This window comes from Cetorhinus maximus, unplaced genomic scaffold (assembly GCF_964194155.1).
Source record: "Cetorhinus maximus unplaced genomic scaffold, sCetMax3.hap1.1 HAP1_SCAFFOLD_1030, whole genome shotgun sequence".
Lineage (NCBI taxonomy): Eukaryota > Metazoa > Chordata > Chondrichthyes > Lamniformes > Cetorhinidae > Cetorhinus > Cetorhinus maximus.
Genome location: NW_027596972.1, coordinates 77,501 through 94,351, shown reverse-complemented (window position 1 = coordinate 94,351; position 16,851 = coordinate 77,501). Strand labels below are relative to the sequence as shown.

Genomic DNA, 16,851 nt, shown 5'->3' with positions numbered 1-16,851 from the left:
CTGACCTGCTCTTGTAACCACAGTATTTATATGGCTGGTCCAGTTAAGTTTCTGGTCAATGGTAACCCCCAGGATGTTGCTAGTGGAGGATTCAGTGATGGTAATGCCATTGAACGTCAAGGGGTGATGTTTGGAATCTCACTTGTTGGAGATGGTCATTGCCTGTCACTTGTGTGGTGCGAATGCTACTTGCCACTTGTCTGCCCAAGCCTGGAAAGTGTCCAGGTCTTGCTGCATTTGGACATGGACTGCGTCAGTATCTGAGGAGTCGCGAATGGTGCTGAACATTGTGCAGTCATCAGCGAACATCCCCACTTCTGACCTTAGGATCGAAGGAAGGTCATTGATGAAGCAGCTGAAGATGGCTGGGCCGAGGACAGGACCCTGAGGAACTCCTGCAGTGATGTCCTGGAGCTGAGAGGATTGACCTCCAACAACCACAACCATCTTCCTTTGTGCTAGGTATGACTCCAACCAGCAGAGAGTTTTCCCCCTGATTCCCATGGACTCCAGTTTTGCTGGGGCTCCTTGATGCCACTCGGTCAAATGCTGCCTTGGTGTCAAGGGCAGTCACTCTCACCTCACCTCGGGGGCTCAGCTCTTTTGTCCATGTTTAAACCAAGAGTGTAACACATCAATGGTGGACATCATGATGCCTCTGTGTGACCAGATAATTATTTGCAATGTTATTGGTTGAAGGGTAATTTCACCTAAATATGAATTTATGAATATCCCTCACACTTGAGAAACGTTTGAGGACTCTGGGTCTATACTGGATGGAGTTTAGAAGGATGAGGGGGGATCTGATTGAAACTTACAGAATACTGAAAGGCCTGGATAGAGTGGGACGCGGGGAAGATGTTTCCATGAGTAGGAGAGACTAGGACCCGAGGGCACAGCCTCAGAGTAAAGGGAAGACCTTTTAGAACAGAGATGAGGAGAAACTTCTTTAGCCAGAGAGTGGTGAATCTATGGAATTCATTGCCACAGAAAGCTGTGGAGGCCAGGTCATTGAGTGTATTTAAGACCGAGATAGATAGGTTCTTGATTGGTAAGGGGGTCAAAGGTTAGGGGGAGAAGGCGGGAGAATGGGGTTGAAAAACTTATCAGCCATGATTGAATGGCGGAGCAGACTCGATGGGCCGAATGGCCTAATTTCTGCTCCTGTGTCTTATGGTCTTATTAGTTATTTTCACCTCGGAGAGTAGAAGAGCCTCACCGATAACTATTTAGACGTTAGAGCAAACATTTGGACATTGAAACCCGCGTTGCACGGAGTAATATTTCTACAGATGTGCACTACAAATCTGTGTTGAGCTGTCACGTTTTGCACGGGACAAATTTGGAATCAGGCCGTTGGTTGCAAAATGACACTTGGGCGGAGACACAGAGTGGGTGCAATCGACGTGTTTATTCCCAATGAAGCCAGCAGTTTGGAACTTCGGATGGGCCGCAGATGTGATTCGTCAGCTGCGCCCAAATAAAATTCTGCCGCCAGATGTCTTTAACCAGCGCCAGTCCCGCTAGTCATAGAAGCAGCTAGGCTAATTTCGGTTGGTTATACTAATTTTGCAATACCATGTTCTTTTGTCAGACATTTTTCTTGCGTTGACCGGGATCAAAGTTTGGCTTTTTCAGTCTTCGCGTCCAACAGACTGGGGGTAAAAACATTAACCTTGGGCCTGATCGCGAGAGGATCCCAAGTTGCAGCGGGCGCTTGTTACACAAGCGGCCAATGGCCATTCCAATTGCCGACCTCTAAATCTACATCTGGGCAGCGAGTATAACTGAAGGCCAGAGGGATACTGCTCTGCCGCACAGAACAAATTCTACCCCCAACCCTTCCCCCCACCCCCCCACCTCCCACCAGCCCCCAATATCTTCACGGGTCATCCAAATACAGTACGTAAAAATAGCGTCCATTTAAAAAGGAGTATCATCATCGATAGCTTCGATATGTGTCACGTCGTCGAGAAGTCTTTCTCGCACGTAAATCCTGTATTCTGTGGGCGGGAGAAAGATCGTGTTAATAGAGTTGTAGACAGAATTGTTTAGAAACATAGGAAATGGAAGCAGGAGTGGGTCATTCGGCCCTTTGAGTCTGCTCCGCCCTTCAATAAGATCATGGCTCATCCCCTATTTCAACGCCATCGTTCACCCATACCCCTTGACACCTTCGGAGTCCAGAAATCTATCTATTTCCTTCTTAAATATATTCAGCGTCTTGGCCTCCACAGCCTCCTGTGGTGGAGAATGGCACAGGTTCACTACCCTCTGAGTGAAGACGTTTCTCCTCATCTCAGTCCTAAATGGTCTACCCCAATATCCTGAGTTTGTAACCCCTCCTTCTAGAATACACACCCCCTCCCAACCCACTCAAGAGGAAATATCATCCCTGCATCCAGTCTGTCTAGCCCTGTCAGAATGTTATATGTTTCAATGAGATCTCCTCTCATTCTTCTAAGCTCCAGTGAATAAAGGCCTAGTCTTCAAACACAACGTACAAAGAATTATAGCCAGTTTGATTAAAACATAACATGAAATAAAAACATTTTTCAAAAACTCATTTTAGGTGGATGTAACCATCGCTGACCATCCAGGGTTTTGACCCAGCCGACAGTGAAGGAACGGCCGGTATATTTTCAAGTCAGGATGGTGAGTGACGCGGAGGGGAACTTCCAGGTGGTGGTGTTCCCCATGTGTCTGCTGCCCATGCCCTTCTAGGCGGTAGAGTTGACGGGTGTATTTTTTTTTTGGAACTTTCGTGGGATGTAGACATCGTTGGCACGGCCAGAAAGTGTTGCCAGTCTCTAATTGCCCAACCTTGCTAGGGCGCTTCAGAGGGCAGTTAAGAGTCAACCACATCCCTGTGTGTCTGGAGTCACATGTAGGCAAAGACGCCAGACTTCCTTCCCTAAAGGACATCGATGAACCAGGTGGGATTTCCCGGCAATCGACGACAGTTTCATGCCAAGCTTTATCTTCCTGATTTGTTAACCGAACTAAAATTCAACCAGCGTCTGTGACGGGATTTGATCCGATTCCCCAGAGCATTGCCCTGGGTCTCTGCGTTGCTAGTGCCACCACCACAGTACACCAGCTCCCCTAGGAGGTGCTGTCGAAGGGGCCTTGGTGAGTCACTGCAGTGAACAAAGAACAAAGAAAAGTACAGCACAGGAACAGGCCCTTCGGCCCTCCAAGCCTGCGCCAATCATATTGCCCGTCAACTAAAACATTTTGCACTTCCGGGGTCCGTATCCCTCTATTCCCATCCTATTCATGTATTTGTCCAGCTGCCTCTTAAACACCACTATCGTACCTGCTTCCACCACCTCCTCTGGCAGCGAATTCCAGATACTCATTACCCTCTGCGTAAAAAACTTGTCCCTCACATCCCCTCTATAGTTTTCTCCTCTCCCCTTAAATCTATGTTCCCCTAGTAATTGACTCTTCCACCCTGGGAAAAAAGCTTCTGACTATCTACTCTGTCCATGCCACTCATCATTTTGTAAACTTCTATCAAGTCGCCCCTCAATCTCCGTCGCTCTAGTGAGAACAATCCGAGTTTCTCCAACCTCTCCTCATGGTTAATAACCTCCAGACCAGGCAGCATCCCGCTGAACCTCCTCTGCACCCTCTCCAACGCCTCCATATCCTTCTGGTAATGTGACCAGAATTGCGCGCAATATTCCAAGTGTGGCCTAACCAAGGTTCTACACAGCTGCAGCATGACTTCCCAGCTTTTATACTCAATACCCCTGCCGATGAAGGCAAGCATGCCATATGCCTTCCTGACTACCTTACCCACCTGCGTTGTCACTGTGTGGGACTGGGGGCGGGGGGGGGTCTGAAATGCATTTGTTTCAATGCGAGAAGTATAATTCCACTGGAAGGGACAAGGCAGTGTATCTTGTCGATGGTACACACACGGCTGCCACTGTCCGTCGGTGGTGGAGGGAGTGAATGTTTGTGGATGGGGAGCCAGTCAAGCGGGATTCTTTGCTCCGAATGGCGTTGAGCTCCTTGCAGGATGACCAGCCACTGACCTACAGTGGGGGTCACACCCTAAGAGTGAACTTGGTCCTCTCGTCGCAACATATGCGATGCAAAGTAGGGGAAATAATAAAGACATGGACAGAAAGTATCCATCTTACCACGTTTGGTCTTGCAAGTCTTCGGCTTTCTGAAGTAATACACGGAAAGGACCAGAATCATGAGGAGTATCAGCGTAGCTAAGAACCAGCCAACGATTTTCTTCACATTCGGGGAGGCTACAATGACATTGAGAGAGAAAGAAAACAACGTGGGTCATTTTTGACTGTATCAGTTTCATTGATTTGACGCCAAACACATTGAACACAATTGCATCCATGCATCTGTCTCTTGCATAAGGTCCCTCGGCCGCCATTGCTGCGATCAGTTGTGTATAGGAGGTGGAAGACGTTAGAAGCTTTATCAGTTAATGTGCTGAGATGGTGTGATGGTCATTCTCCATCTGCACATTCCTCTTGATCATCTCATTGGTCGACCTCAGTTCCCTTCAACGACAGCACGGGGGTACTCGGAGTGTGTGATACACTTAGTGCTCACCTTGTCAGCACCTTAAGCAGTGCACATCCAAGCAAAATTGGCCATTGCACTTGCTAACCATCTCCCCCATTATAGGTTCTTGGCCGGCTACCGTACGAAACAACTAGACTCTAGAGTGCCCAATCGAGAGGGCAGTGTGTGTCGGGGTGAGTGCGTGTGTGGGGGGGGAGTGAGTGTGTGTGTGTGTGTGTGTGCGTATATATGAGGGAAGTGTGTGTGTGTGTGAGAGAGAGAGAGGGAGGGGTGATTGTGTGTATGAGTGTGAGGGATGTGTGTGTGTGTGTGCACGTGCATGCATGTGAGTCATGAGTGTGTGAGGGTTGAGTGTGTGTGTGTGTGTCTGTTTGTGAGGGTTGAGTGTGTGTGTGTGTGTTTGTGAATGAGAGGGGTGTGTGTGTAAGTGTGTCAGTGAGGGGTGAGTGAGTGTGTGACTCTGGTGAGTGTGTGTGTGTGCACGTGCATGTATGTGAGGGGTGTGTGTTTATGTATGTGCATATGTGTGTGTGTGCGTGCGTATGTGTGTGTGTGTGCGTGCGCATGTGTGTGTGTGTGAGTGAGGGGTGTGTGTGTGTGTGAGAGGGTGTGTGTAAGGGTTGTTTGAGTGAGTGTGTGAGTGAGGGGTGTGTGTGTGTGTGAGAGGGTGTGTGTAAGGGTTGTTTGAGTGAGTGTGTGAGTGAGGGGTGTGTCTGTGTGGAGTGAGGGATGAATGTGTGTGTGAGAGAGTGTGTGTGTAAGGGTAGTTTGAGTGAGTGTGTGTGAGGGATGTGTATGTGTGTGAGAGAGAGAGAGAGAGAGGCGTGTGTGTGAGTGAGTGAGGGGTGAATGTGTGTGTGAGAGAGTGTGTGTGTAAGGGTAGTTTGAGTGAGTGTGTGTGAGGGATGTGTATGTGTGTGAGAGAGAGAGAGAGAGAGGCGTGTGAGTGTGTGTGTGAGGGGGAGAGAGAGAGATACTGAGGAGAGTGTGTGTGTGTGTGTGTGAGAAGCGTGTGTATGTGTGTGTTTACATAGGGTGGGACAGGGGGTGACTGTGTGTGTGTGAGGGATGAGTATGTGTGTGTGTTTGTCTGTGTGTGTGTGTCTAGGAGTGTGTGTATGTGTGTGTTTGTGTAGGGTGTGATGGGGGTGAGTGTGTGCGTGAGTGATGGGTGAGCGTGTGTGTGAGTGATGGGTGAGCGTGTGTATGAGTGATGGGTGAGCGTGTGTGTGAGTGATGGGTGAGCGTGTGTGTGAGTGATGGGTGAGCGTGTGTGTGAGTGATGGGTGAGTGTGTGTGTGTGAGAGTGGTGGGTTTATATGTGTGAAAGGGAGAGTGTGTGCCTGAGATGGTTATGTGTGCGTGTGTGTGTGTGTGAGGGGTGAGTGTGTGTTGTGTGTGTGTGTGTGTGTGTGTGTGTGTGTGTTGTGCGTGTGTCAGTGCCTGTGTGTAGGGAGAGTGAGAGGGAAGGGACACTGTTTATGTCTGCCGCACTCCCAGTCTCAAGTGTTCTCATTCACACTCACCCCACCACACACACTCTCACCCACTCTGTTCACTTTTTAAACATCTTGACAATTTACTGTTCTGAAATTTCAATTTTGCTCAGAAAATTGTATATTTTCATGTGTCTGCTTTTTAAAAAAATTTGATTTTGTCCATCGCTTCTCAACCTTGTTTCCAAACCCTCCAGAGAATTGACTCTCCCTGTCTCAGTAAACTCGTCCACAAACATTCTCAAATTCCACCACGGGACATTCCCCACTTGCCTGGATGAGTGCAGCTCCCACAACACTCAAGAAGCTCAAAACTGTCCAGGACAAAGCAGCCCCGCTTGATCGGCACCCCATCCACAAACATTCACTCACCCCACCACCGACGCACAGTAGCAGCAGTGTGTGTACCATCTACAAGATGCACTGCAGGAACTCACCAAGGCTCCTTAGACAGCACCTTCCAAACCCACGACCACTACCAACTAGAAGGACAAGGGCAGTAGATCGATGGGAACACCACCACCTGGAAGTTCCCCTCCAAGTCACTCACCATCCTGACTTGGAAATATATCGGCCGTTCCTTCACTGTTGCTGGGTCAAAATCCTGGAACTCCCTCCCTAACAGCACTGTGGGTGTACCTACACCACAGGGACAAAATCCTGGAACTCCCTCCCTAACAGCGCTGTGGGTGTACCTACACCACAGGGACAAAATCCTGGAACTCCCTCCCTAACAGCGCTGTGGGTGTACCTACACCACACGGACAAAATCCCGGAACTCCCTCCCTAACAGCACTGTGGGTGTACCTACACCACACGGTCAAAATCCTGGAACTCCCTCCCTAACAGCACTGTGGGTGTACCTACACCACACGGTCAAAATCCTGGAACTCCCTCCCTAACAGCACTGTGGGTGTACCTACACCACAGGGACAGCTGCAGGTCAAGAAGGCGGCTCATCCACCACCTCAAGGGGCGATTAGGGGCGGGCAATAAAAGCTGGGCCCAGCCAGCGACGCCCACACCCCCTCAGTGAATGAGGAAAAGTCAATGTTATCTGGCTTGACATTTGGTCAACTACTGCTGAGCACAAGAACATGAAGAATGCCTGGTGCCTTAGTTTACCAAGAGCGTTGATGGAAAGTTGAATCTCACTCACCTGGAACAGCGACTAGGACAGACTCAGTGTAGGTGGAGTTGAACGATCTACCCTTGACTTGCACCTCGTATAAACAGACGTAGCGGCCAGCAATGTTGCCATCGCTGTTATTCAACGGAAACGTCGAGGTGAAATTCAACACTTCCGCGTGTTGAACTTGCCTAGACCCGCTGGCATCCAACTCCAATAAGTACATTGTGCCGTTCCCTGTGTTGTTCTGGACCGTGCAGTTGATGAGATTCATCCCTCTGACGGTGAATAAGGCTATATTGGGAGTCTGCAGGGGATCTGTTTGGATGAACATGCAGAAGAATCAATAACCGTGCGGCAGATAAAGGCAGCGGCTACTCGAGCAGGTCAGAGGCTGGGAATCCTGCGGAGAGTCACTCACCCTCCTGACTCCCCCAAAGCCTGTCCACCATCTACAAGGCACGAGTCAGGAGTGTGATGGGATACTCCCCACTTTGCCTGGATGAGTGCAGCTCCCACCACACTCGAGAAGCTCGACACCGTCCGGGACAAAGCAGCCCCGCTTGATCGGCACCCCATCCACAAACATTCACTCCCTCCACCACCGACGCACAGTAGCAGCAGTGTGTGTACCATCTACAAGATGCACTGCAATAACTCACCAAGGCTCCTTCGTCAGCACCTTCCAAACCCACGACCACTACCATCTAGAAGGACAAGGGCAGCAGACACATGGGAACACCACCACCTGGAAGTTCCCCTCCAAGTCACTCAACATCCTGACTTGGAAATATATCGGCCGTTCCTTCACTGTCGCTGGGTCAAAATCATAGAACTCCCTTCCTAACAGCGCCATGGGTGTACCTACAACACAGGGACAAAATCCTGGAACTCCCTCCCTAACAGCACTGTGGGTGTACCTACACCACAGGGACAAAATCCTGGAACTCCCTCCCTAACAGCACTGTGGGTGTACCTACACCACAGGGACAAAATCCTGGAACTCCCTCCCTAACAGCACTGTGGGTGTACCTACACCACAGGGACAAAATCCTGGAACTCCCTCCCTAACAGCACTGTGGGTGTACCTACACCACACGGACAAAATCCTGGAACTCCCTCCCTAACAGCACTGTGGGTGTACCTACACCGCATGGACTGCAGCATTTGAGTTTGTGTATGAATGCGTGAGTGTGTGTATTTGCATGAGACAGAATGCGTTTGCGTGTGTGTGTGAGTTGTGCGTATTAGTGTCTGTGTGTGGGGGCCTGTGAGTGTGTGCGTGTGCATGTTTATGAGAGTGCGTGTGTGAGAGAGAGGGACTGTGTGAGAGTGTGTGTGTGTGTTTGAATGTTGGTGTGTGTCAATGGGTAAGTGTGCATGAAAGTGTGTGTGTGCGAGGACGTGTGTGTTTGATTGTCTGTGTCTGCCAATGTGTGTTTGTGTGTATGAGAGAGTGAGTGTGTGTGCGTGTGTGTGAGTGTGTGCGTGTGTGTATGAGACTGTGTGTGTGTGTATGCGAGTGTGTACGTGTTTGAGCGTCTGTGTGTCAACGTGTGAGTGCGGATGAGAGGAAGTGAATGAAAGTGTGTGAGAGAGAGAGTTTGTGTCTGTGTGTGAGAGAGAGTGTGTGTGTATGTGTGTACGTGTATGTGAGAGAGTTTGTGTCTGTGTGAGAGAGAGAGTGTGTGTGTGTGTGTACGTGTGTGTGAGAGAGAGAGTTTGTGTCTGTGTGAGAGAGAGAGTATGTGTGTGTATGTGTGTGTGAGAGAGAGAGTTTGTGTCTGTGTGTGAGAGAGAGTGTGTGTGTGTACGTGTGTGTCTGAGTGTATATGTGAGAGAGTGTCTGAGAGTATGAGTGTATGAGAGTACGTGTAAATGTGACAGTGTGTGTGAGAGATCGTGTGCGTGTGTGTGTGTGTGGATGATAGGGAGTGTATCTGTATGTTTAAGAAAGGCTTATATCTTCCCAAACCTGCTGCACTCCACAGAATCACACAGAGTGCAGAAGAGGCCCTTCGGCCCATCGAGTCTGCACCGACACGTGAGAAACACCTGACCTACCTACCTAATCCCATTGACCCGCACTTGGCCCCATAGCCTTGAATGTTATGACGATGCCAAGTGCTCATCCAGGTACTTTTTAAAGGATGTGAGGCTAACCCGCCTCCACCACCCTCCCAGGCAGCGCATTCCAGACCCTCACCACCCTCTGGGTCAAAAAGCTTTTCCTCACATCCCCCCCCTAAACCTCCTGCCCCCCTCACCTTGAACTTATGCCCCCTTGTGACTGACCCTTCAACTAAAGGGGAACAGCTGCTCCCTATCCACCTTGTCCATGACCCTCATAATCTTGTACACCTCGATCAGGTCGTCCCTCAGTCTTCTCTGCTCCAACGAAAACAACCCAAGTCTATCCAACCTCTCTTCATCACTTAAACGTTTCATCCCAGGCAACATCCTGGTGAATCTCCTCTGCACCCCCTCCAGTGCCCTCACATCCTTCCTATAATGTGGCGACCAGAACTGCACCCAGTGCTCCAGCTGTGGCTTCACCGAGGCTCTATACAACTCCCAACATGACCTCCCTACTTCCCACTATCCAGCGCAGAAACTGCGCATGGAGCAATTTGCAAACTCCCACGACGCGAAACAGGATTGATCCCATCCGCGCTCGAGCCAATCGAGGCTGTTTAGGTGGATATTCCCATCTCCTCCAAATTACGCACTTGCCTCTCAACTTCCCCGGGGAGTTCCCAACACGTGCGGTACGAATTCGAGCTCTCTCTCTCTCTCTATTTCTCTGCTCTCCCGCTCTTTCCTTTGGCTCCCTCCTTCTGTTACCCTTCCCGTGCCCAGGGCCAACACCGATTGGTGAAAACTGGGCAAGCCCTCGGAGCAATGCAGTATGACGGTTAGCCGACACTGTTAGGGGCCTCCGCAAGGTGCTGACCTGCGCAGCCGTGGGACCCGCTGCCCGGCGGCAGCAAAGCAGGCGGCCCGGGTTTGCTGACCACCTTACGCTTTGTGGGATCTTGCTGTGCGCTAAGGTGCTGCCTCCCGCCTGCATTGCGGACAGGAAACTTACTGAGTGGGACGTAACATCAGCTTGTGAGGCTCTGAGATTCAGAATGTTTCTTTTTTTAAGATAACCCACCACCTCTCCTTTGTTTTTATTTTCCTCTTTCCCAGCTTTCCTCCCTGCGTTCTTTTCCGTTCTTTATTTCATTCTTACTTCCTTTATTATTTGTTTCCTTCGTTCCTTCTTTCTTTATTACTTTTTCCCTTCCTTTTTCTCCATCTTCCTTTCTTCCTTTCCTTTTCTCTTTCTTCCTTTTTGCTCTCTCTCTCTCTGTTTCTGTCCCCCTCTCTCTCTCTCTCTCTTTGTCTCTCACGGTCTACCTCTCAGTCTCTCTCTTTTTGCTTTCTCTGTTTCTGTCTCGCACTCTCTCTCTCTCCCTCTTTACCTGTCTCTCTCACACTCACTCTCACTCTCTCTCTCTCACACACGCACACACTTCCTCTTTCTCTATCTATCTACAGCTGTCTCTCTCTCTCTCTCACCTTGTCCCACCCTGTCTGTCTCTGCCTCTCTCTCTCCCCTTCTGTCGCTCTCTGTCTCTCTCTCTGTCTCTGTCTCTCTCTCTCCCCCTCTGTCTCTCTCTATCTGTCTCTCTCTGTCTCTGCCTCTCTCTCCCCCTCTGTCTCTCTCTCTCCCTCTGTCTCTCTCTATCTGTCGTTCTCTCTCCCTCTCTCTGTCTGTCTGTCTGTCACTCTGTCACTCTCTCTCTCTCTCTCTCTCTCAGTCTCTCTCTCCTTCTGTCTGTCTACCTGTCTATCTCTCGATCTTTCTCTCTCTCTCTTTCTCTGCCTCTTCCCCTCTCTGTCTCGTTCTCTCCCTCTGTCGCCCCTTCTCTCTCATTCCTTCTGTCCCTCCCCTTCTCTCTGTATCTCCCTTTCTGCCTCTCTCTCTCTCCCTCCCTGTCTCTCTCTCTCCCCCTCTGTCTCTCTCTATCTGTCGTTCTCTCTCCCTCTCTGTCTGTCTGTCTGTCACTCTGTCACTCTCTCTCTCTCTCTGCCTCCCACTCTCTGCCTATCTCTCTCTCCCTCTCTCTCTCTCTCTCTCTCTCTCTCTCGGTCTCTTTCTCCTTCTGTCGTTCTGCCTGTCTATCTCTCGATCTTTCTCTCTCTTTCTCTGTCTCTCTCTCTCTCTGTCTCCCTCACCCTGTCTCCCTCACCCTGTCCCACTCTGTCTCTGCCTCTGTCTCTCCCCCTCTGTCTCTCTCTACCTGTCTCTCTCTGTCTCTGCCTCTCTCTCTCCCCCTCTGTCTCTCTCTCTATATCGCTCTCTCTCTCTGTCTCTATGTCTGTATCTCTCTCTCTCTCTCTCTCTCTCAGTCTCTCTCTCCTTCTGTCTGTCTACCTGTCTATCTCTCGATCTTTCTCTCTCTCTCTTTCTCTGCCTCTCCCCCTCTCTGTCTCGTTCTCTCCCTCTGTCGCCCCTTCTCTCTCATTCCTTCTGTCCCTCCCCTTCTCTCTGTATCTCCCTTTCTGCCTCTCTCGCTCTCCCTCCCTGTCTCTGTCTGTCTCCCTCTGTCTCTCTCCCTCCCTCCCTCTTTTTTGGTTTCTCTCACTCTCTCTTCGCCATTCTCCCTCGATTTGCCTCAGCCTGAGTCACATTCAGTCACCCCCATAGTCCACCCCGTCCATCTTCCCCTTCCGTATCTATCCCCCCACCCACGCCACATGTCCCCTTCAGGTGAGCGCGCGTCGGTACCCGAGCAGTGCTTGTAAAACGTCTCCCCTGCTCACCTGTCACGGCGATGTGCACCGAGGCATCGAGGGAAGAGTTCGCGTACTCCCCGGCCAGCTGGTTCCCGTATTTGCAGCTGTACCTCCCAGCGCCCTTGGAGGTCAAGTTGGCCACTCGCACACTGGCGGAGTTTCTCCCGGGCCCGATGTCACGATGGGTCAGGAAGGAGCCGTCCAGGTAAAAATCAATCCCCCGGCTGGTGTTGCGTTCCCAGATGGTGCAGGTAACGTTAACCGACTCTCCTTTGAGGAATACACTGTAGTTGGGCTCCAGCAGGATGGTGGGTCTGACCCCTGGTGGGGGAATAACATGGCAGACGGAAGCAGTTAGAGAAAAGGCTAGCAGTTCCGGGAAGGTTCACCGGACGGATACCAGGACCAGGCTGGACAGGCTCAGCTTGTATCCGCTTGGAGTTCCTACTCGAGAAGAGATTCTCCCACAAGAGGAAGCACCCTCTCCACACCCACCCTGTCAGGACCCCTCAGGATCCGACATGTTTCAGTTAAGTCACCCTCTTACTGATCTCCCAGTTACTGTTCATTCTAGTTCGATAGCATCACTAACTGGCTTTCACATCAACCGTGCTGGGCCCAGTGATCTGACGAGTCCCATAACTAGGGCAGGCGAGAGGGCTTTAAACTAAATAGCGAGATGTGGAGTTTTAGAGAGTTAAACAGAAAGGTTGAGGCAGGGCGGGGATATATTTCACCAAGGAAGAACAGTGTTGCAAGAACCTTGCACCATCAGTGGTTAAGGAAGTTAGTGATGCCATCAAATGGAAATGAACAGTAACTCTTTCGAGTTACCGACAGATCGCATGTAACTCTTTCGAGTACAATCACAGTTCTTGGTTTCCGGGAGCGGGACATGGACCCGCAACCTTTCTGATTCAAAGGCGAGGGTGCTATGAACTGAGCCACAGCTGACACAGTAACCGGGAGGACAGTAAGAGGTGGCTTCATTGAAACATTTAAAGATCCTGAAGGGGTCTTGACCGGGTGGGTGTGGAGAGGACGTTTCCTCTTCTGGGAGAGTCTAGAACGAGGAGTCGCTGCTTAAAAATTAAGGGGCCCCCCATTTAAAACAGATGAGGAGGTTTCTCTCTCTCTCTCTCTTTCGGAGGGGTCGTGAGTTCCTGGAACTCTCTCCCTGAAAAGGGGCAGGGAGAGGGCGTGATCTTGAGCTACTTCCCCTCACCAAAGCTCAGCGTTGCCAATCTGGCCCCAATGGGAACCCAATGTCCTCCGCATCACCAGCCTGGGACTGACACCCGGGGTGGGGATGGAGGGGTGGGTGCGGCCATTACTGAGGGAGTGCAACATTGCCGGTGGAGCTTTTTTCTTTGGATCTTGGCTCAGGCCTCTCAGCTAGAGGTTAAGAATAAAGCACCATGCCGCTACCCAAACAAGAGCGGCGGAATTCCCTCAAGGATATCAGTAAGATCGAGAGAGTGCGGCGAAGATTTACTAGGATGTTGCCGGGTCTTCAGGAGTTGAGTTACAGGGAAAGATTAAACAGGTTCGGACTTTATTCCTTGGAGCGTAGAAGGATGAGGGGGAGATTTGATAGAAGTTTACAAAATGGTGAGGGGTATAGACAGAGTCAACGCGAGTAGGCTCTTTCCACTTAGATTAGGAGAGATAAACACGAGAGGACATGGCTTTAGGGTGAAAGGGGAAAGGTTTAGGGGGAACATTAGGGGGAACTTCTTCACTCAGAGAGTGGTGGGAGTGTGGAACGAGCTACCATCTGATGTGGTAAATGCGGGCTCACTCTTAAGTTTTAAGGATAAATTGGATAGAGACATGGATGGGAGAGGTCTGGAGGGCTATGGACTGGGCGCAGGTCAATGGGACTAGCGGAATAATATTTCGGCACAGGCTAGAAGGGCCGAATGGCCTGTTTTTCTGTGCTGTAGTTCTCTATGGTTCTATGGTTCTTCAATGTCCAGCCCAATATTATATTTAAGTAGTGAAGGGCAAGGCGGGTCAGCGCTGTCTATTTTGCAATCTACATCAATTACCCAGGCGAAGAGACTGACCATAATGCAGCCATACTAGGCTAGGTGGGAATACCAACATATGGAAAAGAAGCAGGAGGAGGCCACTCGGCCCCTCAAGCCTGTTCCGCCATTTAATAAGACCGTGGCTGATCTGATCGTAACCTGAAATCTGCATCCCACCTCCCTCTCCCCCCCCGATAACCTATCACCCCACCCTTGCTCACCAAGAATCTCTCCAACTCCAGCTGCAAAATATCCAAAGGCTCAGCTTCCCAATCCTTTGCAGGAAGAGAGTTCCGGAGACTCACAACCCCCTGAGAGAAAAAAAATATTCTCCTCATCGCCGACTTGACTGGGGACCCCTTATATTGAAGCAGAGACCCCTGGTTCCTGATTCTCCCACAAGAGGGGATATCCTCTCCACACCCAGCCTGCAAATGGTGCTGAACATTGTGCAATATCAGGGAACATCCCCGCTTCAGACATTTTGATGGAAGGAAGGTCATGGATGTAGCAGTGGGTTGAAACTCTTTCGAGTTATCAACAGTCACAGATTGCAACTCTTTCAAGTACAATCACAGTTCTTGGTTTCCAGGAGTGGGACATGAACCCACAACCCTCTGATTCAGAGGCGAAGGTGCTATGAACTGAGCCACAGCTGACACCTCCAGCAGTGGGTTGAAATCCCACTCACAGAATTCAGTTAATGATCGGCGCTGGGACCCCAGCTATTCACAATATGTATTAATGATTTAGGTGAGGGAGCTAAATGTAATATCTCCAAATTTGCAGATGACACAAAGCTGGGTGGGAGGGTGAGCTGTGAGGAGGATGCAGAGATGTTTCAGTGTGATTTGGACAAGCTGAGTGAGTGGGTAAATGCATGGCAGATGCAGTATAATGTGGAGCAATGTGAGGTTATCCACTTTGGTTGAAAAAACAGGAAGGCAGATTATTATCTGAATGGCTGTAAATTGAGAGAGGGAAATGTGCATCGAGACCTGGGTGTCCTCGTACACCAGTCGCTGAAGGTAAGCATGCAGGTGCAGCAGGCGGTAAAGAAGGCAAATGGGATGTTGGCCTTCATAGCCAGAGGATTCGAGTACAGAAACAGGGATGTCTTGCTGCAATTGTACAGGGCCTTGGTGAGACCACACATGGAATATTGTGAGCAGTTTTGGTCTCCTTATCTGAGGAAGGATGTTCTTGCTATAGAGGGAGTGGAGCGAAGGTTTACCCGACTGATTCCTGGGATGGCGGGACTGACATATGAGGAGCGATTGAGTCGGTTAGGATTATATTCGCTGGAGTTCAGAAGAATGAGGGGGGATCTCATAGAAATCTATAAAATTCTAACAGGACTGGACAGGGTAGATCCAGGAAGGATGTTCCCGATGGTGGGGGGAGTCCAGAACCAGGGGCCACAGTCTGAGGATACGGGATGGACCATTTAGGACTGAGATGAGGAGAAATGTCTTCACCCAGAGAGTGGTGAGACTGTGGAATTCGTTACCACAGAAAGTAATTGAGGCCAAAACATTGTATGTTTTCAAGAAGGAGTTAGATATAGCTCTTGGGGCGAAAGGGATCAAAGGATATGGGGAGAAAGCGGGGAGCAGGCTATTGAGTTGGATGACCAGCCACGATCATAATGAATGGCGGAGCAGGCTCGAAGGGCCGAATGGCCTACTCCTGCTCCTAGTTTCCATGTTAATAGCGCAAGTGAATCAATTTTAAGAATGGGAATTGAAATCGAGCGTCAGTAACGGCGAAAGGATCATTGATGGTAGTACAAACCCATCCGGTTCACTCATGCCATTTTGGGGAGGGAATCAGCCACCCTCACTTGGTCCCTCTCAAGCCACAGCATAGTGGTTAAATCTAAACTGCCCTCTGTCCAGTTAAGGGCGGGCGCCACATGCTGGCATTGCCAGCGATGCCAACATCCCACGTAGGAGGGGAAAAACGCACCCATTCCCAAGAGCCTATCAAATCTTGTGCCGGGTCTTCAACGCCCTTGGCGATTGGTTAGTCAGCCGATTCTGATTGGTCGGGGTGCTGTCGTGCCCTTTCCTCCTGCCCTATCTATTGCCGTTACCCTCTGAAATGTGGCTTTCTTGTGTCTGTCCCTATGACCGGGAGGCACGATCGCATCCCTTCCCTCCCAGCCAACGAGCAGAGCCTTCACCATTTTGCTCCTCCAGGTCACTCTGAATTGAATTTCATCACTTCTTCTTTCACACAATGGCCTCTCTCTCTCTCTCTCTCTCTCACCACTCTATCCCTGTCTCTCTCTCTCTCTCACTCCAACTCTCTGTCGCTCTCCGTCCCTCTCCCTCCGGCCCCAAGTCTCTGTCATTCTCCCTCTGTCTCACTCTGTATCTCTCATGCCTGTCTCTCTCTATCTCTCTCTCTCACACTGTCCCTCTCTCCCTCTCTCTCATCCTCTCCCACCGTCCCTATCTCTATCTTTCTCTCTTTTGCTATCTCTCACTCTCTCTTTCTCTCGGTATCTCTCTCTCTCTCTCTCTCTCTCGCTCTCTCTCAGTCTCTCTCTCTGTCTCTCTCTCTCTCTCTGTCACACTCTATCTCTCTCTCTCACCATCTCTCTCTCTCTACCCATCTTGCTCTCTCTTAGTCTCTCTCTCTCTTTCTCTCTGTCTCTCTCTCTTTGTCTGTCTCTCTCTCGCTGGCTCTCTCTCTTGCTCCCCCTCTCGCTCTCTCTCAGTCTCTCTCTCTCTGTCTCTCTCTCTCTCTCTGTCTCTCTCTCTCTCTCTGTCTCTCTCTCAGTCTCTCACTCTCTCTTGCTCAGTCTCTCTCTCTGTATCTCTCTCTCTCTCTGTCACAC

The 16,851-nt window shown here is 50.3% G+C and overlaps 1 protein-coding gene across 1 annotated transcript in view; it reads right to left on the bottom strand.

Annotated features, from left to right (window-relative positions):
* Positions 1 to 1,892: 1,892 nt before the first annotated feature.
* LOC144675587 (uncharacterized) overlaps positions 1,893 to 16,851 on the bottom strand; it is a 20,327-nt gene continuing 5,368 nt past the window's right edge. Inside the window, exons 2-5 of the mRNA XM_078536247.1 lie at positions 12,001 to 12,294; positions 7,219 to 7,506; positions 4,155 to 4,271; positions 1,893 to 2,003 (exon numbers count right to left, since the gene is read on the bottom strand). Of these exons, the coding sequence (XP_078392373.1) occupies positions 1,924 to 2,003; positions 4,155 to 4,271; positions 7,219 to 7,506; positions 12,001 to 12,294 (779 nt within the window). The 3' untranslated portion in view covers positions 1,893 to 1,923. The remainder of the gene's footprint in view (positions 2,004 to 4,154; positions 4,272 to 7,218; positions 7,507 to 12,000; positions 12,295 to 16,851) is intronic.